Source organism: Myotis myotis, unplaced genomic scaffold (assembly GCF_014108235.1).
Source record: "Myotis myotis isolate mMyoMyo1 unplaced genomic scaffold, mMyoMyo1.p scaffold_m19_p_3, whole genome shotgun sequence".
Classification (NCBI taxonomy): Eukaryota; Metazoa; Chordata; class Mammalia; order Chiroptera; family Vespertilionidae; genus Myotis; species Myotis myotis.
Genome location: NW_023416335.1, coordinates 5,289,559 through 5,316,437, shown reverse-complemented (window position 1 = coordinate 5,316,437; position 26,879 = coordinate 5,289,559). Strand labels below are relative to the sequence as shown.

The 26,879-nt window shown below is 49.7% G+C and overlaps 1 protein-coding gene and 1 long non-coding RNA gene across 3 annotated transcripts in view; one reads left to right on the top strand and one right to left on the bottom strand.

The window, feature by feature from the left end:
• WWC2 (WW and C2 domain containing 2) overlaps positions 1–11,984 on the bottom strand; it is a 135,669-nt gene extending 123,685 nt beyond the window's left edge. For both annotated transcript variants that reach the window (XM_036297934.1, XM_036297935.1), the window contains exon 1: positions 11,470–11,984. In XM_036297934.1, the coding sequence (XP_036153827.1) occupies positions 11,470–11,600 (131 nt within the window). In that variant the 5' untranslated portion in view covers positions 11,601–11,984. The remainder of the gene's footprint in view (positions 1–11,469) is intronic.
• A 185-nt stretch (positions 11,985–12,169) lies between these two features.
• Positions 12,170–14,282, top strand: LOC118651430. Its single transcript, XR_004966239.1, has 3 exons — positions 12,170–12,761; positions 13,598–13,726; positions 13,977–14,282. It is a non-coding gene; the product is annotated as an uncharacterized LOC118651430 (long non-coding RNA).
• The last annotated feature ends 12,597 nt before the right edge of the window (positions 14,283–26,879 follow it).

Sequence of the window (26,879 nt, the reverse complement as noted above, 5' to 3'; positions counted from 1 at the left end):
GAACTCTTGCTTAAAAACGGGGACACTCTATCACACGCTCACAAGCCCCCTCATTCCTCCATTCAGCTTCAAACTCCCCAGTGCTGACTGTCTACAGGGTGAACCGGATCGGACCCGAGGTGTCCGCACTGTCTCTTGGGACCCGCCTGCCCCCGTCTGAGCTGCAGGCGCTCGGGGTGCCTTTGGACACACAGCGCTGTCGCTGGGCCTGAGGGCAGCGCGCTGACGGAGGTGTTCTGTACGCACCGGGCTGCTGACCCCAGGAACTACATGCTGATGTACTTCTGACTGAAACAGCCACACGCTGCTGGAGGCTGGTGAGCCGGCAGAGCGGGACCAGCTTCTCCCTGCGGGGCTCGTCTCCTCCGAGATCTTCACGTGGACGGCTCTCTCTCGTCCTCTGTCCCGGCTCCGCCAGCTCCTCAGAACAGCCTTTCCTGACCACCCCACCCAAGGAGCTCCCACTAACCCCACTATCGCTTTGCCTTGTTTATTGCAATCAAAACACGTTCACTAGTATCTTTATGATTTGTCTTCCCCAAACTCGAAAATCCTCAGAAGTAGGGCCCTTGTCTACTTTATTCAATGCCATGTCCCCTGTACACTGGTATGTGCTTGGCATATAGTGTCTTCTTTGAATATTTGATGAACAGCTGAATGAATGAATGAGGAGTGACTGACTAGGGCTGGGGGGGGGGGGGGGGGCGGGGAACCTTTTTCCTGCCAAGGGCCATTTGGGTATTTATACCATCATGCGAGGGCCATACAAAATTATCAACTTAAAAATTAGCCTGCTGTATTTGGTCGAACATTTAATGAACTCCCCTAACGCCTTAGCAGGGCCAGACCAAATGATTTTGAGGGAGGGCCTTATACGGCCCGCGAGCCGACGTTCCCCATCCCTGGACTAGGGGGTCAACTCGGTGAAAAGCCGGCTGGGACAGACACGCAGCCGCAGAAGCAGCCAGGGTCCCTCAGATACTTGCATTTCATTTACGTGGGCCCGGCCCTGCGGTGTCCAGCGCTGCGGGGACAGGCAGCTAGCGGAGGAGAAGTAACAGCGCTCATGCAAAGCAGGCCCAGCCTTGACTGCCGCGAACCAGCTCAGGACATTAGCGGTGCAGACACACAGGTGCTCCCCACGCAGGAGACACCAGGGCGTCTCCAGGAAGGTGTCTGGCTGCACACACTCCAAAGGCGTGCCTTTCCAGGGAGCAAGGACCGAAGGGGCCTCAGACAACCACGTTAGCTGTGTAGTCTCTGGATCTGCAATAGCAAACCAGGTGTTAATGTTACGTTAAGTTCTCAGCCGGGTTGGATAGGCTCTGGGTCATACTGTGCCATGAGAAACGTCACTAGCAGAAAAGGAGAAAGGGAGGCAATGAGGGAGGAAGTCAATGGCGTGTTTCCAACCAGCTCACACAGCCCGCTAATCAGCAGGCGGGAAAGGACGCCGTGTGGACAGTGACTGACCAGCCGAAATGAACAAACCTAGACTTAAAAGCCGACAAAACTGACAACCCAGGGAGGCTGTGTACAATATGGATTCCACACATCCATTTACTGTCACCATCTCAAGAAAGGAGACTGGCCTTTTAATGTATCTCTACTAGAAGCAGGAAAACCGCGGGGTGGAATTTCGCACTGCGTGAAACCGCACGCGCTTCCCATCTTTTGCAGAAAACGTTGCCCACCATGCTTTAAACTTGACCGAATACCAAGGCCACTGCGTGGGGAGCACCTGTGTGTCTGCACCACTAATGTCCTCCAATGGAGCAATGTCCGTAGTCTACACAGCACATTCCACAGGCCGCCACCAAGCGGGGACTGGATCAGGCGTTTACACGGCAGATCCCTGCAGGTGGCTGTTTGCCCCTCACCCCGCCATCAGCACGCGGCGCCCTGACAGACCCCCAGAAGGCAGCGCCCCAGGAGCGGCACCAGGCACCAGGAGGCAGAGCCTGTGCGCCCGCCAAGCCCACACCCTCGCTCCGTTTACAGAAATGCCAGCGACACTTTCTAGCTACAGGTCAGTCGCTATTTTAGCAATCAAAATACTGTCGACATTTCTTTCGCATGAAATTTCCTACCTCCGGCCAGGGGAGACCAGACAGGTTCAATGCCCACCTCTGTTCCCAGCCTCCGTCCGGGCCTCTGTGACGGGGTGCACGTTCCGGGGAAAGGGCTCCCCGAGCCTCACTGTGTTCTCACTGCAGCCCTGCCCACTGCCCGCCCGCGCCACCCCGTGCACGCCCCCCGGCACTCCCCACTGTCCTCCGGGAGCCAGGAGGGCTTTACTGGGTAGGAAAGATGATTCAGGGTTACACAATTTTAGTTTTCATGGCATCTTTGGAAGAACCTTAACTGTGACAGGCACCTGCTTTATAAAGATAATATGTGGAGTTATCTTCTACTTGATCAACATCACCAACTGTGATTTTTTTTTCTGGTTTTAATCCTTACCAGAGGATATTTTTTCCACTGATTTTTAGAGAGAGTGGAAAGGAGGGAGGGGACAAGAGAGAGAGAAACATCGATGTGAGAGAGACTCAGTGATTGGCTGCCTCCCGCACACACCCGGATTGGGACTGGGGGCTAGAACCTGCAACCCTGGTACGCGCCCTTGACCAGGAATCTAACCAGAGACCCTTCAATGCTTGGCCCGATGCTCTAACCCCAGAGCAATGCCAACCAGGGCCAACTGTGAGATTTTTATAAATACTATCCATATGTCACAGGGAAGTCAGCGTTTCCAACTGTTGAAACAGACACTGTAACACTTAGTCTTCCCACAGCAAACGGTAAACAAACAGCGGCGGCCTCTCCGGAAGGTCACCTGGGCCTGTTTTCCTCACGTCCCCATGCCCAGTCCGGCTGCGTCAGGGAAGAACGGGCCTATGAGGCTGTAAGTGACATGCTGCCCTGCGGGAGAAGAAAGGCAATGCCAAGTTCAGCATCCACGCCTGGTCCAGCCTTGCGCTGCACAGCGCCCGCAGTCCCGGCAGACTGCGGACTAAAAGAATGATCAGCGACCACCTATCACATACTATTACCATTTCCCTTCAATGCTGACCTAAAATATTTTAAAGATTTTCATCATCTCGCTTTATATCAGAGGTTGGCGGAATTTTCCTGTAAAGGGCCAGAGACTAGAATTATTTTAGGGTGAGTGGGCCATAGACTAGCATAACCTGTCGCATATCCTTCGTTGTTTTTGTTCGCTGGCAGCCCCTGAATGAGGCAACCCAGTTCTTAGCTGGAGAGCCGGACAAAAGGAAGGGCGCAGGCTGGGCTGGGGCCCGGGCCGTTCGCCCACCCTTGCTTTTCAAGTATCCCCAAAAAGCCATAGTTACTCAGACCGCTCACATTTCAACTCAAGAAAAAAACACTTCCAACCGTTTTTGTGTGGGGTACTTTGGTAATTTTTTAAAAAAATAAACTTTTGGCCGAAACCGGTTTGGCTCAGTGGATAGAGCGTCGGCCTGCGGACTGAAAGGTCCCAGGTTCGATTCCGGTCAAGGGTATGTACCTGGGTTGCGGGCACATCCCCAGTAAGAGGTGTGCAGGAGGCAGCTGATCGATGTTTCTCTCTCATCGATGTTTCTGACTCTCTATCTCTCTCCCTTCCTCTCTCTGTAAAAAAAATCAATAAAATATATTTTAAAAAATAAATAAATAAAAAATAAACTTTTGCAGAATAGTATTAGATTTATAGAAAAAATGCAGCGTTATAGTACAGAAGAATCGTACGGAGTTTCCATGTAGCCCACACTTAGTTTCCCCTATTAGAATGGTACATAAAATCAATGAGCCAATATTGATGCATTATTCACTAAAATCCATGCTTCCTTCGGATCTCCGTTTTCTGTTCCAGGAACACACCTGGACACCACATCGATCGGGTCTCCTTGCCCTCCTCTCGGCTGTGACAGTGCCACAGACTTTCCTTGTTTTTGATAATGACGACTGTTTTAAAGAGTATTGGTCAGTTGTATGCATCTCTGCATAACCCATGGACACAGACAATAGGGTGGTGAAGGCCTGGGGTGGGGAACAGGGCTAGGCTAGGGGGAGTCACTGGGGGTGGGAGGGGAGGGGGGGACATATGTAATACTTTGAAACAATAAAGAATTATTTTTAAAAAAGAAAGAGTACTGCTCAGATATTTTGTAGAAAGTCCCTCTATTGGGCACTTGGTGGGTGTGTTTTTCTCATGATCACACTGGGGTTAAGATGGTTTTGGGGGAGAAAGCCCACAAATAAAAGGCACCATTGTGATCACAGCATGTCAAGGGGACAGCAACATGACTTATTGCTGTTGACATTTACCTTGATCACCTGACTAAGGCAGAGTTTGCCAGGTTTCTTCCAACCATTCTTAAAAAATAAAAAATAATGTTAAAGGTGAATTTAACTCTCACCATTTATAACTAGCTAAAAGGTTTTAAGTATCAAATCATTTTGAGTAAGCTGACTGTATACACACAAAGTATAATTCATTATCTATGCAATTCACATCTATGCTTCATAAAATATATCCATTCGAGATGAAGACAAAAAGTCAATGTGTCCTTCGTCGGTATTTCAACTTTTAAATCCTCCCAACTCTTCCTCCCAGGCCTGTTAGAAAGGAGGGAGGTACCATGAACTGAATTAAAAGTGGATCTAAAGAAAGCAAAATGGACAGGGCTCCCACTTGCTTTGGCTTTTCAGTGATGATCACGCAAACTAGATCGTCAGCAACCTGAGCTGGGAGGAATCTTACCAGCTTTTTATCTCCCAGAGCCCAGGGGACCTAGCTGGCTGACACAATAAAAACTACTGGTTAATTGATGTGTACACCTTCGGAGTTAAAATAATTCCGCGCGTGCGGACAGGGAAGGGCGATGTGAGAGAAGCAAGGCCTCTCACAGAGCTTTTCTTGGTCAATTAGTGAGCGGACACAGAAAGGTGGGGACCGTGTCCAGGCCTGAGAGGCCGGAACAGAGGGGAAAGCTTGGGTCAAATGAAGGCCATCAAAACACTCAGAAGAGGGAAGCGCAAATCAAAACCACAGGAAGACACTACCTCACCGCCACCGGAGATGCTTTAGGAAAGAGAGAAAATAACAAGTGTTGGCGAGGACGGAGAGAAGGCGGAACCCTCAAACCTGCTGGTGGGGTGCAAAACGGTGCACCCCCTTTGGAAGATCCTCACAAAGTTAAACCTAGAATGACCATGTGACCTAGCAATTCTACCTCCAGGTCCATTTCCGAGAGAACTGAAACATATATTCATACAAAATTACATGAATGTTCACGCAGCATTCTTCTTAATAGCCCCAAAGCGGAAACCAGCCAAATGCCGCGCGGCTGAGGGATGGGTAAACCAAGTGCGGTATATCCATACGATGGCACAGTACCCACAGTCATACAAAGGAACGGAGCACTGACACATTCTGCAACATGGATGCACCTTGAAAATATGCTCAGTGACAGAAGCCAGACACAAAAATTATATGATTCCATTTATATGAAATGTCCAGAATAGGCAAAACCATAGAGGCAGTAAATAGATGAGTTAGTGGCTGCCAAAGGCAGCAGGGGTGGGAAAAGAATGGAGGATGAGCTCATTGTGGGTATGAGGTTCCTTTTTGGGGTGATAAAATCGTTCAGGAATTACACAATGGTCATGGTTGCGCACTGTGAATATAGTAAAAACCATTGAATTGTACGCTCTAAGATGGTTAAAATGGTGAATTGTATGTGATTTTGTAATCACAGTAAAAGATAAAATAATGGGAAGAAAAAAACAACACTGAAGAGGTTGAAAATATTCTGAGCCTCTACGTCTGGTAAATCGTTTCTAACCCACAACTTATCTACACACTATGCCCTTAAAAATCCCTCCCGCCTGCCAGAGTGGCTCAGGCGGCTGAGCGCCATCCTGTGCACGGCCGGCCTGCCGGTTCGAGTCCCAGTCAGGGCACGTACCTGGGCTTCAGGCTCGATCCCGTCAGGGCACGTACAGAAGGCAACTGATTGATGTTTCTCACACTGATGCTTCTTTCTCCCTTCATCTAAGATGAAGAAGTTAGTCTAAAATTCTAACAGGAAATCAGTTCGACCAATATCCATGACGTTCACAGGATGGAACATACCCAGACCCAGGCCGTCTCGAGGAATTTCTACTGCGATAGGCTACCTACCGGCTCCGGCCATTTCAGTAGCTCCCACATCAGTGAAATGAAGCTGCCACGCCCCTCGCCGCGGTGGCATCCCGCTCCCAGGCGGCTGCCCCAGTGCCAAGGACGGCTGCCCCAGTGCCAAGGACGAGCAGCATGGCCAGCTCCCACAGGCACGGCGTGCCCACATGAGCTGGGAAGGGCGGCCGGCTTGCAGCCTTCGCTCACAATGGCTCACAGCGTAGTGCCTTGCGGCTACCGACTCACTTATAAATAATCGTCTTTCTTGAAAAAGCAATTTCTGCCCTCAGTCTTCCAACCAAATTCAACTGCAAACCACGGACTGTTCAGGTCACTGCGGAAATCTTAGCTGTACGCGGAGCAGCGGCTGCTCGCTCCAAGCATCCGAGCAAACTGCTGAAAGCCAGAAATACTTCCTTGGGAATTTTTGGAAGACAGTGCAGTTTTGTTTAACTTGGTGCTTCCCAGAGTGATTTTTTATTTTCAAAAGAAACCTTCTTTTAACAACCTCTCCACACTTCAAATACCGTAATCACTCAAATAACTCATCAGTCACCGCTGGGCACCCAAGCGGGGAGCCGGCGGCGGAGTCAGTGCAGCCGTCTCCGGCAATGGCGCTTGCGATGTAGACTGTAAGCGCCGATTGTGTTTTCTTTGCTCCTGTAAGCAATTCACATCCGCATTAGTACCGGCAGGCAAACCGTGGCAGCTACTTCTCTCGTGATTAGTAATCTAACTGGAACATCAACGGCTGCCAGTTGTTGGATGGTGATGGGTAACTTTTTTGAAAGTCCAACCATAAGAACTGGAAACAAGAGAGTAGCTCCACTAATATTCCTTCACTTAATATTTCTTCATTAACTGACCTAACTGGCACGCAGCTAATACCTGCCGTACACGGGACACAGGAAGCAGCAGGAGGAAACCAGGCAGGGCTCCTGAGTTTACTAACTCTAGCAGGAGGGTGAGCCCGACGCCTTGCCGTGACTTTGAGCTCCCTCACGATGTGCCAGAAGTGCACTCAGTCACCGATGACACCCTCTTCCTCCTCACGGTCACCAGGTGACCCCGAACCCAGGATTTCTTCCCTTCCATTAGGAAGTACAGGTTGCTCAACATCTCACACTAGCCTTAGACCAAAGATGACAATCTATTGGCAAGTTTTAAGGTAAAGTCGCTTTGTGGGGTGGTAAAGCTTTTAAGTTCAAGGACACAGTCATGGTCCACTTGGGTAATGGTCCATCCAAGAATAGAAAAGGGGGCAGAATTCTCCTGGGAGTTTGTCAAACCATTCACCCCGTCTCTGAGGCCTGCCTACCTACCTTGGCCCCTTACTCCTCCAAGAAGCAATGAATCCATCCAACCGTTTTCTCCCGTGTTGAATATGGTCTTTTTTATTTTTTTAAAACACCAGGCCATTTGGCCATGATCTATGGGCCACCATAAACACCAACTGGTGCAAAGGGCGTCCTTGGTGAGCCAAATAGGGGTGACTGAGGGAGAAGAACAGCGCTCCTGGGGGAGTAGCCCTTGGGAGGGGGGAGTCACGCCGGGGCAAGAAATTAAGGACGGGGAGATTTCCCCAGGATTAGTGAGAGGGGAGGAGGAGGGCAAAGTCAAGACTGTTACAGTAAAACTGTAATTTATTCAGGGGTGAGACAGCGCTTAACTCTTCCCCTAAATAGAACTTCTGAGGTGGTCAACTTGTTGGGTCCCCAACAAGGCACACTTCCGAGGCATGCGTGAACCAGACCCTTCGCGTGGCTAACTCGGGGGTCCCAGGGTTGTAAAAAGTGGACAGGAACCTTTAAAGATTAGTAAGGACTGGCCAATCAGCCTGAAAAATCAGCTGGGCAGACAGGTTGGTGCCCTACCCGAGGGCTGCTGAGCAGGTGGCCGGGCAGCCCGGAGGAAGGAAAAGGGCACCAGATGGGGAGTCGGACGCCCTGGCTTCCAATCCTGGCTCCACGGTCACTGGCGATAGCCATCTCCCCGTGGCTCCATCTCCTCGTCTATGACTGGAAGACAGTAACAGCGCCTCCCTCACCCCTCACATCACAGGGCTAAAGGAGAACAAAATGAGATCCCAGTTAAAGAGCTTGGGTTAGTGGCTGTCCCACAATGAACGCTGAGAAACGTGTGCTAGTATTTCTACTCTTCTCAGGGGGAACCTGAAGCTCCACTCGGCTCCCAAGCTGGAACAGCACTACAACTACTACTGTTCGGCTGGGCCCGAATGATGGGCCCCCAAGCATCCCTGGGAGGTAGGTGGTGTGATCTTCATCTTGGAGTTGAAAAATAGAGTTGCAGAGGGATGCAGAACCCCATTTAAGCGGGCGCGATCAGGTGGCGCAAGGACAGCTCTGATCCGCCCGCAAAGTCTGCGGCGTATGTCAGCCACCTCCAAAAGCTTGAACGTACTGTATTTTGTTTTTTTAATATGGTTTTTTAAATTGATTTTAGAGAGAGAGGAAGGGAGAGTCGTAGAGAGATAGAAACAGCGATGAGAGAGAGAGACAGCTGACCAGGAATCGAACCAGGGACCTCTTAGTTCATGGATCTGTATAGGCTCAACCACTAAAGCACACTGGCTGGGCTTGAAAGTATTTCAAAATAATACTTCAGTATTCTGAAAACCACAACTTGTTCAATGAAATAATGTTATGAAATCCCCCATTAAATATGCATAATTATTTAGACAATCAGAAATACCTCTCAAATTCTGACAGACTATCAGAAACACAAAGTTCTTTTTCTTAACATAAAAATGGCTGGATAAATCATCCTGGTCGTTTTAATTAAATGGCTTTAAACGTTCAAAAGCACTGCAGACCCACAGGGCACCCAGTCCCTTTTCCTTCGGGCCTTGTCATCGGACCCTGTGGAAGAACAGGCGCACTCCAGGCCTGTGTAACATCTCCTTCCATGTTCGGTGCGTGTGTGAGTGTGAACCAAAACTGCCTAGCCAAGAGTTCTCCGAAAAGCCTCTCCCAGCATCTCTTACACTATTTAGCAAGACTGGCAGACACTTCACTGTCCTAAAAGAAAACACAAATATGTCAACATTGACTCTGTTCTCAAGGAATTGTCTTTTAACACTTGGATACTGAGATCCAGAAATAATCTGTCAAGTTGGTAGATAGTTAAAAATCCAACAATTTCAAGAAAGCTGGAATGATAAGTCATCTTAGTCAAAACTGTTTGCCTCCAGCAAATGAACTGGTTACCCAGTTTCTTGAAAACACAGTTCCTAATAATTGGTAATCCATTAACAGTTTAAAATAACAGACACGATTAACTTGTTTAAGAAGCAGTAATATGGATACACCAAGCCATGTCATGAATTTCCCTTCCCTTTCTATTTGCTTTGCCCAGGCCTTACATATTCTTATAACCCTTGTTGGTAAACACATATAATAAGACATGAAAATGGAAGAAGAGAACTTGAAATGCCTGAATATTTCAAGAATCTATTGCAATTTCAATAACCTGAAACTCCAAGTACCAGCAAGCAGAAAGAATTCCCACGTAACTGTAAAGGTCAGATAATTACACAGGTGCCTTAAAAGGCCCTGTTGGGTGCACACCATCATCACCGGCATTGACTATCTGTTAAGTAGTTTCAAAGCGCAACACCTGGCCTGGAGCAGGGAGTTTATGACCACAACCGTATCCGGGGAGACTGTGAAGGTGTGATGCTCTCATCACTTTCCGGTGGCAGGTAACAGGCAGCCGGGCTGTGGCAAGGAGAACTCCACACAGCTGCCTTCCCTCATCTCAGGAGGGAAACCTACACCGACGCCTTCATGGATAATTTAATAAGGATTGTTCCATAAATTTATAATGTAACTTATGACTTTCTATAATTGCTCTTCTACAGCTTCCAAAAACAATATTCTTAGGACTAAAGTAACTGGGAATATAAAGTATGAAACTATGTTTCAGCTTCAATTTGAAAAAAGGGTAATGTTGTGTAGAAGCACCTAGAAAAGGTTATAAACCCCTAAGGCCACATTCCATAAATAGCTGGGGGAAAAGTTTCAGAAATGTTGGAGGTATCCCTAATAATATATGTATTTTATTTAAAATCACAATTAGAAATAGCTCCTTAGTGGACGAATTACAAGTTTACAATTAGGAGGATCTCATATTCTTATAATAATTCTAACTATAAAAGCTCCCTGCTCTGGCCCATATGGATCAGTGGTTAGAGCGTCGCCCTGCGCGCCAAAGGGACACAGGTTCGAATCCTAATTCCCAGTCAAGGGCGCGCAGCTGAGGGGTTTGCGGGGGCGTGCGGGAGGCAACCAGTGGATGTGACTCGCTCAGTGATCTCTCTCTCTCTCTCTCTCTCTCTCTCCCCCCCCTCCCTTCCTTCCACTCTCTCTGAAAAGCATGGCAAAAATATCCTCAGGTGAGGATTAACAAACAAAAAAGTTTCCTTTTAAGGATTTAAAAAAAAAAAGATGATGGGATAGAATAGATAGAGGAAGAACATCTGTGGACACTCAGCTACACTGAGGCTCCCGAGCTCCTGATTTTGTCCTGCTTCTGCTCTGCACGCCCCAGGCCCAGGGGAACGAAAGTGCGCGCTGGTCCCCACAGGAATCAGCGAGAACTCCCCAGGAGCCCGGGCCAGCCCGGGGTGCACTTCACCGCTTCTCACTGCAGAAAAGGCTCTGCCTTCCCAAGGTCTGGAGTCGGTTCGAGTTTTCAGGTGAAGACGAACAACAAGGCAGCAAAACCCCGAACACATGTTTCTGAAATCTGCAGGGCAAAACCAATGACACCCACCCCGGGGGCCTGACCGGAGCGCCCCGTCTGCAGCTCCCAGCCCCGGTGGGGAGCCAAGGACCGCCGGAGAGGGGCCCCGGGCGGCCTGGACGGCGGGCTCCCCACCTTCACCGAGCCGGCCCCCTCCCGCCAGCCCCCCTCGGGCCAACTTCAGACGCTGGTGAGCTCAGAACCGGGCTCAGGTGGCCCGTCTGGGTGCGCTCGCTGGACGGAGGGCCGGCCCCGGCGCCCGTCCCGCCCGTCCCGCCGGTCCCCCGGGGCCCGCAGGGTCCACAGGTCCCGGGGGGCGTCGGGAGGTGGGCGGGCGCAGGGGCCCCGGCACAGGCGGTCCCCAAGGCCCTCCTCCCAGGGGCCTGGCGGCGGACTCAGCCCGGCCTGGGCAGACCTTCCCGCGCCTTCTTCCCGGACCCCTTTCCGGACCCCGCGACGCCCCACGCCCCCCGCTCGGCCGGGTCTCCCGGACAACAAGCGCCCGCCGCGCCGCCGCCCACCTGTCCCGGGGGTCGATCCAGCTGGTCCTCCGGGTGTTGTGGTCGATGTAGAAGACCTTGCCGTCGTAGTCCCTGGCCTCCTCCCAGCCCCGGGGTAGCGGCAGCTGCCCGCTCCCGGCCCTCCTAGGCATGGTCGGCGGCCTCGCCGGCGAGCGGCGCCTCCATAGGGACCCGGCGCGGGACGCGGCGGGAACGCGACTGTCCGGCCCGGGCGCCGGCGAGGGGCTGCGGGGCGCGGGGCGCGGCGGGGCCACGCGCGGGGGACGCCGCGGGAATCAGTCCAGGAATCCGCCGGGGATCAGTCCACCATGTCTGCGTCGGAGCCCGAGATCGAACCCTCCTCCGCCTCTTCCTCCTCCTCCGCGCGGCCGCCGCCGCTGCCTCCGCCTCTTCCTCCTCCTCCTCCTGCTCCCCGTCCCCCTGCGGCCGCCGAGGGTCGCGGTGCCCAGGCTGCCCGAGCCGCCGCCGTCTGGGCTCGGATCCGGGAAGCGCGGCGGAGCGGCGGCCGCGGCGGCGACGGGCCTCCTCATTTGCGTGCGATTTGCATGCGCCCCGCCCCCCGGCCCGCCCCGCCCGGCTCATCTGCATGCACATTCCTCGCCGCCACATTCCAGGGCTTAACCCTGCCGCTCCCGGGGCGGCGCGCGGGGCGCGGGGCGGCGGGCGGGCGGGGGAGGGGAGGGCAGCGGGCCGGGGGGGAGGGAGGAGGCTGGAGGGCGCTGCGCGCTCCCCCCGGATCCCGAGTGTCTCCCTCGGGCCCGGCGTCGCGGGGGCTTCGAGTTTGGGGACGGGAAGGAGCTGCAGGGAAGTGTGCGCGCCCTGCTCAGCCCTCTATGACTTCAGGGAAAGCAGGGCTCGCAGAGGAAAGGGGTGGGGAGCGCGCTCCCTGCGGAAGGAAAAGGCCCGGCCAACGCCGAGGGCACAAAGGGCCCCCGCGCCGCGCCCCGCGGCCCCTCGGACCCCAGGGCGGTCCCAGGCGGCGGCAGAGCGCGCCACGCACCCATCGCGTGACCGTGGCGCGTCCGGGCGCCGTCGCCCGGGGGCTGCTGCAGGGCGCCTGGCCCGGTGACCTCAGCCCGGAGGCCGCGGCCTCGCGGCGCCAAACGGAGACGGCCCCACGGTCCGGCGCGCCGGACACGCCCGCCCTTCGGCCTGCGAGGAAACTGTGACCCGACCCCACCCCCATCTCCCTCGGCCGCCGTCGCCCCTCGAGCCTCCGCGCGCGGGGCCGTGCGCCCCAGAGGGGTTGGCCGCCACCGGCGCCCGCTCGGCCGCCTGCCTCCACTGCGGGGGTGAGGACGGCTGGACGGGGACGTGTCCGGTATCCAGCCCCTTCCGTCCAGCCCTTGCCCCGGAAAGTCCCCGCCCGGGGAAACCCCCCAGCCCAGCCCCGCCGAGCCCGGAGCAAGCCCAGGGCGCCACAGGCCAGGCCTCGAGGCCCCAATGTCCCCTGGAGGACCAGGGCGCCCCATGCCCCGGGCTCCGATTTATTCAGCAGCTACTAAGTCCTGGTCAGCGCTGAGGAGCGGCCGGACAGCGGGCTCGGGGACGGCTGGCAAGGCCTGGACACAGCATTCACCGCCCCCAGCCCCTCGGTCTTGGAGGCAGCCTAGCCTCCCAGTCCCCAAACTCCTCCCCAGCAGGGTGTATCCCACCGTCGCCCACTCTCCCAAGCTCCCGAGCCCAGTCCCTCCTGGTGTGGATCCTGCCCGCTGGTCAGTGGTGACTGCCCCCCTGGTGCAGGGCACAGCACTGGGCAGGGGCAGCATCTCCCCTCCTGGACGCACAGACCTGCAGGGGCCAAGTGCATTGAGATTCACTGCAGCGCGTCGGACTGACGCTGGGTCCTCAGGCGGTCAGGGTGCATGGAGTCCACCCCAGGGGGTAGGAGGGTGGTCCTGGGGAGGATGGAAGAGCGCCAGGCTTGGAGCAGTTTCCCTGCAGCGGGAACTGGACCTGCCTCCTCAGATGAGGGTCTTAGAAGCGGCTGTATTTGCCCCTGAGCTGCCTTTAAACCACTTTAAGCCACCGGAGCTCTGGAAAGCTGGGAGTACCCAGAATGGGGTGGGGAAGAGTCACCCAAGACCAACTAGCTCACTTTCTCTTTTGGGGTTGGCTTTTCCACCAGGAAGCTATGCTGGGCCCCTTCTGGGAAGCCGCCACCTTCTGGGCCAGGCTTCTGCGCAGTCCATTCATCAAGCGGTGACAAGCCTCCCTAGTCCCCATGAGATGGGACCTCCTTGTAGGTAATCTTAAGGTAGGACTTCAGAATGAATGCTGGGGGAAAGGGGGGCCGGGACTGTCTAAGGATGTGCTTTTTTTTGGACTCCTCTAACTTGGCCCACTTGCATAGTCAAAATTTGCATTATGGTATGCTAGTAACAAGGCCAGCAGCCCCACAGACCCTTCCGGTTTAGTCCTTGCTTTCAGGCTCCCTGCCCCCCAACAATGAGAAAACATGTATTATACTAAAATGTCTACATACTATTTTTTTTTTTTTTTTTAAGGAACCTGCTTTGCTGCTGCCACCATTTGATTTGTTTCTCTGGGACGAATCACAGCACAATACCCCTTGGTGTGATTTCAGATGTGATCAGCTTTCAGCTAAATATTTTTACCCCACTTCTCACACTGTCGGGGAATCCCGGATGGCACACAGCGGTAGATGGCGTGTATTGTTCCGTAAATCCTGAGACTTCAAACAGGAACACTAAGTAGAAAAACAAAACTCTAAAGCAGCGGTTCTCAACCTGTGGGTCGCGACCCCTTTGGGGATCGAACGACCCTTTCACCGGGGTCGCCTAAGACCATCGGAAAACACATATATAATTACATATTGTTTCTGTGATTAATCACTATGCTTTAGTTATGTTCAATTTGTAACAATGAAAACACATCCTGCATATCAGATATTTACATGACGATTCTTAACAGTAGCAACATTACAGTTATGAAGTAGCCACGAAAATAATTTTATGGTTGGGGGTCACCACAACATGAGGAACTGTATTAAAGGGTCGTGGCGTTAGGAAGGTTGGGAACTGCTGCTCTAAAGCAACGAAAAGAGGAGCTCGCCTCTTCTCTCCCTCCGGTGGGCACGGGAAACATTTGGTCGCACAAAGGCAGTTAAGATGACGGAACGGGGCGTGGCTGCTCTGGAGGCTTCTTTGTCTTGAACAGGTTTGAACGCTGCTGTTCTGAGTTCACACATTTTACATCCATCCCTTCGGACAGTTCCTAATGGTTCAGACAATGAAGCTTCATTTCCTTTATATGCGTATCTGTAGAGAGAAAATAAGTATAAAGATCATCCCTTTTTGATAGTTGGGTACATTTCGATTTATTTGGGCTTCCGTCGAACATTGGCAAAGAAAGATGGAGGATGCACTCTGCCAGCACGGGCCGGTCACCCCAGTCTGTGGAGGCAGACAGGAGCCACTGCGAGTCTGTTTTCTGGCCTTCCATTCCCTTTTCTCCTGGCCTCACATTTTCTCCACTAATTCTGGGTGGGAATGAACCGCCATTAAACAAAGCTCCCCCTTTGTCAATGTCCAAATCCGGGGTGGCAGGAAAATTAGTGATATCAAAAATGGGGGCGGACAGTGACTATTATTTCAAAAGGGAATTTAGTTATGTCTATGCAAATTTAAGATGTACATATATGCTTTCTAAAAAAAAATTTTTTTTTAATTGATTTCAGAGAGCAAGGGAGAGGGAAAGAGATAGAAACACCAATGATGAAGAGAATCACTGATCAGTGGCCTCCTGCATGCCTCCTAACTGGGGACTGAGCCCCCAACCTGGGCATGTGCCCGCTGGGAATTGAATCTCGACTTCCTGGTTCATAGGTCGGTGCTCAACCACTGAGCCACACCAGCCAGGCAAGATGTGCATATATACTTTTAATCCGGCAATCCCATTGCTACAGTTCTACCTATGGCTATTAAACGTTCTCAAGATACGCATGAGTGTTCACTGTAGCATGTTTGATAATAACAAAACTGAAGAAACCACCAATGTCCATCCACAAGGCACTGGTTAAATGAATTATGGGACATCCATACTCAGCAGGCATTTTAAAAGCATCAGATAAACATATATGTGCTGATAAGGAAAGAGGCCCAGGATATGTTAAGTGAGAAAGCAAGGTGCAAAAAGACACTTGCTTACATCCCTGGAGATAGGGGCAATCATTACATGTAAAGAACAACACAGACTCCTACGCAAGTCCTGGTGTCAAAAGAAGAATTCAGAGAGTGAAGCAAGGGAGGTGTTACAGTGAAGGGGGGCTGTCCGGGAGGTCCCATCGAAGAAGCATGAGGAAAGGGGACATTAAAGAAAGGGGATGGGGCAGAGATGAGCGCAGACGGGACTCCAAAGCAGACAGGCAGGCGTGGCGGGCGTGCTTGTAGAAAGACTGGGCCGTGCAGAACTCAGAAATGAATCTGGCGTCAAAGAGCCCAAGACTGGCTGGAGCCATCTGGTTAGGAGGCTGGTCTAGGATAGTGTAAGTATGAGACAGATAAAGGTCTGGATTAGAAATAAGGTAAGGCAAGGGGTGGGGGTGGGAGGGATGAAAAGGAATGATCTGGCAAGAATTTGCTCCTGATTAGATTAAGAAGGGAGAGGTGAATAGACCAGCAGGAGGAATCTGGCATGGTGCCAAGAGTTTAGGCCGTGGAGGGAGACTGAAAGAGCTGAAATAAAGGAGGAAGTCCAAAGGGGGATCTGATATGGCCTTTGCTTTTGGAAATTAGAGATACCCAGCAGAAAGTTAAAGGTCAGGACTGAAGCTCAGACAAAAGGTCAGGGCCGCAAATATGTGACTGGATGTCACCATCCCGAAGTCTGCAGAGGTCCAAGGGTTCAGGGCTGAATCTTGGAAGGGAACATCAGGGCAAGTGAAATAGAATTAGGTAGCCCACGTCTAGCTAGCTCTATTTTGGGCCCATAACTCTTCAGTAATTTGATGTGAGTTCGTTTATTTCTTTGTAAAATGCGGTCTCCATTTCCAGGGATGTGTGATAAGAATTAGTACTATTGTGTAAACCCTCTCTGAATGAATTAGCGTTATAACCTTTGTGGTTAGGCTGGTGAATCCACTCATGTGTAGGACAAGATGGACTGATTTTCAACATTTCAGTACCCCTGTTTCCTTGAGCAGATCAGGGATGATATAAACTGGAGCTTTTATAGAAAGAGAATGCTGCTTTTTTTCTGAGTCACACTAGTGACATTTTTGTTTTTCTTCTGCAACCAAACCGATGAAAGTAAATAACATCTCTAATTATTGTAAACAGGTAACCCTAATCCACAAAAGCTTTCTTGTCTAGACAGTCCTTAAGAAGACAGGCAGGCGATCTTTAAGAATTCCCAGTTCTGGGCCAAACCAGAAACCTCCATTCCCCTAACCACTTCCCCTCCAGTTAATTATTACACCAACACCTTAGGCAACAACAGTCATTCCGACTCAGTCACAAGCAACATCAAACAGGTTGGTTTTACCTTCCCGCTGCAGATAGGAGACCCGCACTGAGCAAGTCCTGTGCTCGCTCGCAAGATACTGAGCATTTAAAATCCGTCTTATTAGGGGAAAGGAACAGAAGCTCAAATGCCCTGTTTCTTTCTATGTGTGAGGCTCTCGGAGGGAGCCTGGTATTTCCTGTGGGAGAGGCTCGTGGAAAATATTCATTGACATCCTTTCTTATATAATAAAATAAGGGGAGGTGGTCCTGTTTTCCTTTTGCCATTTTTAATTTGCATTTCCCCCCATTCCAATTTACAGTCCGTGCAAAACTCATCCTGTCTCTTAAAACAGTTGTGAAGCTCCTTTCCAATCTTCTGGATTTTCCATTACAATGTTTATTTTTACCTGTGATTTATCCGTCTGTCGCTCTTCTCTACTTCATCTCTCTCTTCCCGCACAGTATTGATGTTGACTCAATACTGTGAATTTGGCTTTACGAAGTTTAGCTAAATTATAATCTCCCGAATGTATCTGATTTGGGGATATTCAAATGGAAGGGGAGGTCTACATAACAAAACATGCTCAAAGAAATATAGTTTGCCAATAAACGTATGGAAAGATACTCAACATCATTAGTAACCAGTGAAACGAAAACTGGAACCACAACGAGATACTCGTACAGCCACTATATTGGCCAAAATGTTAGCATTTAATAACGTCAAGTATTGGCAAGACTGTGGAGCAGCAGGAATTCTCATCAATGATGGGTGGGATACAAATTGGTTCAGCCACAATTTGGCCTTATTTAGGAAAATTGAGGATCCACAGGATGTCAGATGGGGGATTCTGATCATGTTCCATTATTATTTTACCTGTTCACTTTATATTTATTTGTTAAACAGTATGTGCATATTTTATACACTTTTCTGTATGTTATATTTCTCTCTTTGTCTCTCTGTCTCTGTCTCTCACTTTCACACACACACACACACAGAAATACTATAGTTCTACCTTGAAGTGTGAGGAACTACCCAGCACCCATCCCAACACCTGGGAAGCCTGCTTTAAAGGACTGATGAAACATCTATAGTAATAAAAGGGTAATATGCAAATGGTCGTGACACTCTCATGCTGTAACAACCAATCAGCAGGAGGCTGTATGCATGGCAGGCACAGGTGGGTGGGGCTGTGTGCGTGGCAAGGCTGGGGGACATGAGGCTGCATTCCCCGCCCGGCGCCGGCCAGGGGATCTGACACTGTTATTGTTTATTTATTAATAAATGTACATATTATTTTCATATACATTTAACTAATTTTCTTTCATCTCTGACACTTCTATTATAAAGAAAGGGCAAATACCAATATTAAAATATTTCCTACAATTAATTCCCTTTTAATGTGCACAAATTTCGTGTACTGGGCCACTAGTTTACATATAATTAGCACATTTAGTGTGCGAATGCAAATGTTGCACTAAAGGTTATTCTTTTTAAAGTAGACTGAGTTCGCTTTTTATTTATTTGCAGATTTTGGCACATACTTACAAATAAAATCCAATTATTATATATATAAAAGGTTAATATGCAAAGTGTCCCCTCGGGAGTTAGACTGGGAGAACGGGAGTTCGATCTCTCACTATGACGTGCACTGACCACCAGGGGGTGGTGTGGAACATGGCAGGTGACCAGCGGTGGTGGCGGGATGCTGAGGGAGTGAGGGAAGGGTAGGCGGGGAGGTGAGGAACCTGATTGGCCCTGATTGCTGGCCAGGCCTAGGGACCCCCCCTGTGCACAAGTTTCGTGTGCCAGGCCTCTAGTAATTCTATAAAACAAAGCTATGTCCTTCAAATGTTGTTCTTTACCAGAACTTTTAAAAAACATAGTAGATTATGCACAACAATAGTTCTGCACCTCAAATGCTCTGTGTGGTTACAAAACACTTTCAGTTTTAAAACAGCCTGAGAACCATTCCACTGGCAGCCTATGGTTGTGGGTGTGTGGGTGTGTGGGTGTGGGGGGGGTGGGGCAGGTAGGCCAGGGAGGCCAGGCTCCCCTGAGCTGCACTGTGCATGCAGTTGTTACAGCTCTTACCCTTTAGCTCATCTCAACTCTTTTTGAATAAAACATCCAGATAACCTCTTCCAGGAGTTACCCAAACCATCAAGTCACAGAATAAAACAAATTCCTGGCCCATCCATTCGGCATGTGAGCCCCGAACAGGGTTCTGAAGGCTAAACGGTGGTGAGGAAAAGTCCCAGGCAGATCGCAGCCCTGATTCTCAGTATCGGCTATTCCCACGGATTGTGCTGCCTTATTTTTTAAAATAAATGTCATTTTGTTGGTGTCGTGCTGTTATTGTAATATTTTTAAATAAAACAGCTGAACCATTCACTTCTTGAGACACACTTGAGAGAGTTAGACTCCATTTTTTAAAATGTGAAAACTGCAGAAAAATGGAAAGAATAATAAAATGAGTCCCTATGTAACTGTCTTCCAGATTCACCAGGAGATATTAACATTTTGGCACATTACTTTTCTGTCTATAGACAGAGATGTAGATGTTTTCTTTATTATCATTTTTTTAAAATTCTTTTTAAAAATATATTTTTATTGACTTTAGAGAGGAAGGGCGAGGAAGGAAGAGAGATAGAAACATCAATGATGAGAGAGAATCATTGATTGTCTGCCTCCTGTATGCCCCCTACTGGGGATTGAGGCTCTATCCCCTGAGCCAAACTGGCTAGGGCTTATTATAATTTTTTATTTAAATTCTTTATTGTTGAAAGTATTGCACATGTCTCATTTTTCCCCACAGTGACTTCTCCCCACCCGCCTGCTCCCGCCCCCCCAGTACATGTCCTCACCCCCCTACTGTCTGTCCATTGGTTATGCTTATACGCATGCATACAAATCCTTTGAGATGTAGGTGTTTTTATTCAACCATTTGAAAGGAAATTACAGACATCATGACATTTGATTCCTAAATACCTCAGTACATATCTCCTAAAAATAAGGACATTGTCCCACATGACCACAGTATTTTTGTCAAACCTAACAAATTTAAATTGATATAATAAATATTATCTAATATACAGTCCATGCTCAAGTTTCCCCGATTACCCCAGGCATCCTCTATAGCAGGGGTCCTCAAACTACGGCCCGCGGGCCACATGCAAATACAAATATTGTATTTGTTCCCGTTTTGTTTTTTTACTTCAAAATAAGATGTGTGCAGTGTGCATAGGAATTTGTTCACAGTTTTTTTTTAAAACTATAGTCCGGCCCTCCAACGGTCTGAGGGACAGTGAACTGGCCCCCTGTTTAAAAAGTTTGAGGACGCCTGCTCTATGGCTACTTGTTGTTTGTTTAATTAAAACAGGACACAGCCCGAGCCGGTTTGGCTCAGTGGGTAGAGCGTGGGCCTGGGGACTGAAGGGTCCCAAAGGGTTCCGTTCTGGTCAAGGGCACATGCCTGGGTTGCAGGCTCAATCCCCAGTAGAGGGCGTGAAGAGGCAGCTGATCAATGATTCTCTCTCACCATTGATGTTTCTCTCTCTCCTTCTCCCTTCCTCTCTGAGATCAGTAATAAAAATATATTAAAAGAAAACAGGACACAGTCAAGGACAGCATATCGTACTTAGCTGTCCTGTCTTTTCAGTCTTCTTTCACCTTGAACTTCCCTCTGGTTTTTAAAAAGCCTTTCATGGCGATGACAGAGCGAAGCTGGCAGTTTTGCAGGACATCCCACGATCTGGCGTTAGACGCGTTCCTCACGACTCGCTCCATATTAAACTCTTGTCAAGGAAACTCCATGGGCAGGTCATGCACTTCTCTCTCCATCTCAGCAGGAGGCGCACGCTGTCAGTTTTGTCCCATCAGTGGTGAGGCTCCATTTGATCCCTCAGCTAAGGTGATACCGGGCACCCTCACAGCGGGACTTGGAGACGCACAAACAGCCTTTCCCCCAGCAAATCTTTCACCCCCTGGACCTGGCATTTATGGAAGAGCCATGCTTATGCACATCAATTATTACATCAATTCCAAATGGTTTTTCCCCCTACATTTTCACATGAAGAACTTTATTGCTTTTGCCACTATTATTATTTTTCTATCATTAGGGACTCATGCATTATTTTTAATTCAGTGTGTTATAAACCATTAGCACCGTTTCTTATTGTGGTAAAATACACATTGCATAAAATTTACCACTTTAACCAACTTAAATGTATGATTCAGTGGCATTAAGTATGTTCACCTTGTTGTGCAGCCATCGCCACCATCATTGCCAGAACTTTTTTTAAAATATATTTTATTGATTTTTTTACAGAGAGAAAGGGAGAAGGATAAAGAGTTAGAAACATCGATCAGCTGCCTCCTGCACACCCCCCACTGGGGATGTGCCCGCGACCAAGGTACATGCCCTTGACCGGAATCGAACCCGGGACCCCTCAGTCCGCAGGCCGACGCTCTATCCACCGAGCCAAACCGGTTTCAGCACCAGAACTTTTTCATCTTCCCCAAATGAACTCTGCACCCACTAAACACGAACGCCCCATCCCCCCTCCCCCATTCCTGGCAACGACAGCATCTTTGTTTTTATGCTCAGATTGTCCTAGATTTGTCCCAGGGGAGCGCCCTCCGTCTGTTTCCTGTGCCCTCTGACACGTCCCCATCATTCTTGGAGCACTTCCTTGTTTTCTGGCACAACGGGAGACTGCGAAGTCCTATGCACTCCCCATCCCAGTGCTGGAACCGCCATTTCTCCAAGGACCCCGTGGCCTTCCAGTGGGACGTGGTTTTGAGAAAATATCTGAGTGCCTGGGTGAACCCACTGCTCTTGGAATGCCAGCTGGGCCCCTGAGTGGACGCTGCCACACGCCCATTTGTCTAATGCATGAAAGCCACGAGTTCACCTGGACTCCTGCTCAAATCCCACGTTCATTCTGGTTTTGCTTCCTTTCCATATCTGTAACTTCCTCCTTGAACAGGGAGAAATCCGACTCTCCTCCTCCATAACGTCCTTATGTATCAATACGTATTAATCAATATCCCTGAATGTACCAACCTCCAAGGCTGCCACTGTGCCTTCCAGCCAGGCGCTCTCTTCCCCCCTCCCCTGCACACCTCCCGCCTGGCCCGCCCACCCCCAAGCCTTTCTTATCCTTGGTGGGCTTCAGCCTGGTGCTGGGCCCCACGGCTGTGCAGGAGCCCTCCTCACCCCACTCGAGCTCCACCACCCCATACCAGGACACCCAGCCCCCTCAATGATGACCTCTCGTCTGCTCGGGCTCTGATGCCCCATTCTAGGTGGCCCCTCCATGGGGACACTGTTTCCACCTTGCTCCTTTTAGTCCCCACCTGTGCGCTCCTTACTCCACTAGGCTCTGCCTCCCCCATGCCTGTCAGGGCAGCACTTCTTTTCTTTCTTTCTTTTTAAAATATATTTTTATTGATTTCAGAGAGGAAGGGAGAGGGAGAGGGAGAGAGAGATGGAAACATCAATGATGAGAGAGAATCATTGACTGGCTGCCGCCTGCAGCGGGTGTGAGCGGGGCAGGCGCCATCAATGGGTGGGAGCAGCGGCAGCAGGATCAGGGCTGCTGGCAGACAGGGGACTGGGGCTGCAGCAGAGGGGCCAGGCAAGGGTGCAGAGGATGGGCCAGGACCCGCCCCTGTGCCCACTGCAGCCTCGTGGCCCACAGTTCCTTTCAAGGTGCACGAATTCGTGCGCTGGGCCCCTGGTAATAAAATAAAAACTTCAGACCCAAAGGAAGATCTGACTTCAAGGTAAAACATGTCAACTTTCTCAGCAGAAAGGAAATATGTCTAGTAGAAAACAATAATAATGATAAAAAGGGATTGGAAGTAGATCCCCTGACAACAGGCTGAAGAATGAGGTGTAATTTGAAGAAATTACGGTGTACAGGTTTGCCACAGAGGGAAGCACTGATTCATACAGAGCAAATATTAAACTGCTAGAGAGTTTCCAGACTGAGACTATTTTATGCATTGTACTGATTTATGACTCATACTTACAAACACTCCTGAAATTCAGAGGCATCAGGTTCTTGTTGGCTATTAGATGCTTTGGTCAAATAAATCTTCTGGTGTAGACTCGTTTTCCAACGTTAATTACTGAGCACTTACCATGAGCCCGCACTGCTCTAACTGCTTTACTTACATAAGCTCACTTCATCTCCCCATCACCCCTTTGGAGGACGTGCTATTATGACTCCTGTGTGAGAGGGGGCACTGGAGGCACAGATCATTTCGCTCATTGACACGAGGTCCCACGACGGTTAAGCGGAGAAGCTGGGACCCAACCAAGGAGACTGGGTGCAGTGCCTGTGTCCTTGGTAGAGGAGTGGTCAGTTGGGCAATTGTGAGCAGCACGTCGGCTCTTTACTTTCCGTCTTTATTCAAAATGGAGTCATTTTATTAGTAAAGGTCATTGTGGGCAGACCTAAGCCATTGTGAGAGAAAGAAGGGAAGGGAAGGGAAGGGAAGGGAAGGGAAGGGAAGGGAAGGGAAGGGAAGGGAAGGGAAGGGAAGGGAAGGGAAGGGAAGGGAAGGGAAGGGAAGGGAAGGGAAGGGAAGGAGAAAGAGAAGAGAGAAAGAGAGAGAGAGAGAGAGAGAGAGAGAGAGAGAGAGAGAGAGAGAGAAAGGAAGGAAGGAAGGAAGGAAGGAAGGAAGGAAGGAAGGAAGGAAGGAAGGAAGGAAGGAAGGAAGGAAGGAAGGAAAGAAAGGAAGGAAGAAAGGAGGAAGGAAGGAAAGAAGGAAGGGAGGGAGGGAGGGAGGGAGGGAGGGAGGGAGGGAGGGAGGGAAGGAGCAAGGGGGAAGTCTAGAATGAACCGGTGCTGGATTAGTGTTGGAGACATCAACATGAACTCCTGTTTAGTTTCACACAGGCAGAGAGACAGATGGACAATGTAAAATATGGATGTACTTATGAGTTTATATATACACACGTGCCCCGGTTTGTCTTCTTAGAGAGCCTAGAAATAATGACACCTCAGTAGCAAGGACTGTACCTAGATATTGGGTCAAATGCACAAACATTATCATTCTAAAGACCAAATACACTGCATTCCCTAAGACATAAAAATGAGGTGTGTATAAAGGCCTGTTTAAATACATAACGCAACAGGTCTGTGTGCACAAGCCTCAGATACAAGGGTTTGTTAGTCCTTAAAAGTTTAGCATAACGTAGCGCACGTAGAGTTCAACCATTTAGGCAGCCAAATAGCAGATGAACCGATGGACTATGAACTGTCATAAAGGCCAGGAAACTCTGCAAACGACTTTGGCTCTTCCACTGTAACTGGCATGAAAAGCCCCTCCTTCTGCCATTGTGACTGCCAGCTGCATGGCCTTATGCCTTTTCATTCTTTCATATCGACCTGTAAAAGTTTATATCATGGATAGTCGAGTAATGATTTATGAAACATTCACTTAAAAATAAATATGGGCCCTAACCGGTTTGGCTCAGTGGACAGAGCGTCAGCCTGATGACTGAAGGGTCCCAGGTTTGATTCCGGTCAAGGTCATGTACCTTGGTTGCGGACACATCCCCGGTAGGGGGTGTGTAGGAGGCAGCTGATCGATGTTTCTCTCTCATCGATGTTTCTGACTCTCTATCCCTATCCCTTCCTCTCTGTAAAAAAAAATCAATAAAAAATGAATAAATATGGGAGCCCTAGCTGGTCTGACTCAGTGGATAGAGCATCGCCTGCAGACTGAAGGGTCCCGGATTTGATTCCCGTCAAGGGCACATGCCTGGGTTGTGGCTCGATCCCCAGTAGGGGGCATGCAGGAGGTAGCCGATCAATAATTCTCTTTCATCATTGATATTTCTATCTCTCTTGCCCTCTCCCTTCCTCTCTGAAATAAGTAAAAACATATTTTAATAAATAAATAAATAAATAAATAAATAAATAAATAAATAGGGGAGATTGAGCACCATAAGACTAATTTGGGCTCAAGGCCCAGAGAAAGCGCATGTTGAGATGTCCTTGACTTAAATATCTTCACTAGAGCTACATAATAGCTAAACCTCTTGGTGGATTTCTGTTTAACTCCAGGAAGGCAGAGAAATGTATCATAGGTCCAGTAGTGATCTACATTGAAGTGTAGAAAGGTTGTCTGTGGTAGAATGATTTTGTATGTGAATATACACAGGCAATATACATGTATACTTGCAAACACGCAGGAAAAGTCACGGTCACCTGATCCCCGCTGGCTTCTCAGCAACCTGGCTGGTCTTTGGCTTTGGAGTGAAGCAGCTACCAAGTTCACTCCTATGTTTTGCTCTGGTTTCTCAACGCAAAAAAAAAAAAGAAGTGTGTTGACAAGTGACAGCAAAAGGTGTGTTGACAGGGGCTGTTCTGTTAGCAGAGGGCACTCTTGGCCTCTGGAAAAATCCAAGGTGAAAGTCGGAAGACTCCCTCCTGCCCGTTGGCCAGGTGCAGCCGTTGGCTCCACACTAGCGCTCCGGGCTGTGCAGGCCTTTGCTGTGCTGGCTTCACTGGGAGCCAGGGACTGCCCCGGCTGGACGTCTCTGCAGGTGGCCCGACCGGGACCACACAGGGGCAGGTGAAGAACAGACCATCCTAAGAAGGAGTGACTCGAATCCCACCACCCTGGGACAGGCTTCTCCTGGGAGAGTCCAACCTGTCGTCGAAAGAGTTCACACACTTATCTCTGATTCGAGACCAATAAAACCCAAACCGTGGAAAACCCAGGATTCAGAGATGCTAGTGCAAACCACGATTTAAATTTTCTTTTTTATTTTAGGCACATAAGTTTATTGGGACTATATTCTCACTGCATTTCACAGTGCACTGTGGGATGACAGCCGCCAGGCAAGAAGCACACTTAATAACCTGCAGTCATAATGGATGGAAGACATCTGACGCCATAATAGGGTTGCCTTCTTTGCATTTTCAATCGGAGGCATCTCAACCATCTATTAGTTACTGTGTTTTCTTTTTTAAATGTATTTTATTGATTTTTTTACAGAGAGGAAGGGAGAGGGATAGAGAGTTAGAAACATCGATGAGAGAGAAACATCGATCAGCTGCCTCCTGCACACCCCCTACTGGGGATGTGCCCGCAACCCTGGTACATGCCCTTGACCGGAATCGAACCTGGGACCTTTCGGTCCGCAGGCTGACGCTCTATCCACTGAGCCAAACCAGTCAGGGCTAGTTACTGTGGTTTTTTTTTTCCCCTTCCTCCTCAAACTGCTGTAGGTCGCCAAAAGAATTCACCTCCCACTCGGAAAGCCTGCAGTCGGTGTGAGCTCCGGGGGGGAGGGCTCTGTTTCCCTTAGGATTCCGCACCACCACCACTTCCTTAGGTCCCTGCTGCCGACAGCCCCAACCCCCGTGCAGAAGCCACGCTCCCGGGACCTGCCAAGCTGTGACCTCAGCAAGTGACCTCCTGGTGCCGTTGTTCCTTCCTCTGGAAAAGCAGGTGAGGGTGCTAATGACAGCAACGCCAGGGGGTGCTGGGAATATGACTTGCGTTGATTCAGGTGAGGTTCTCCCAGCTTGGCGCAGCCTGTGCTCAGTAAGGGTTAGCGATGACCATGACAATGCATGCCCTTCGTTCACCAGTGAGGAACTCTCAGATCTCCCTGCCTGTGACGGGCCAGATTTTGTCCACCTCAAATTCGTATGTCGAAGTCCTGACCTCCAGTGCCTCAAAATGTGACTGTGTTTGGAGAGAGGAGCTCTAGCGATAATGAGGTAAAATGGGCCGTATGAAGGGGCCCTAATCCAATGTGACCAGTGTCCCAGTAAGAGGTAGCTCAGATTGGTTAGAATGTTGACCCGATAGATCAAGATTTCGGGTTCGATCCCCAGTCATATACAAGAAGCAACGAATGAATGCATACAGTCAATAAAAATTAACATAAAGTAAAAGAGGAGATTAGAACAGAG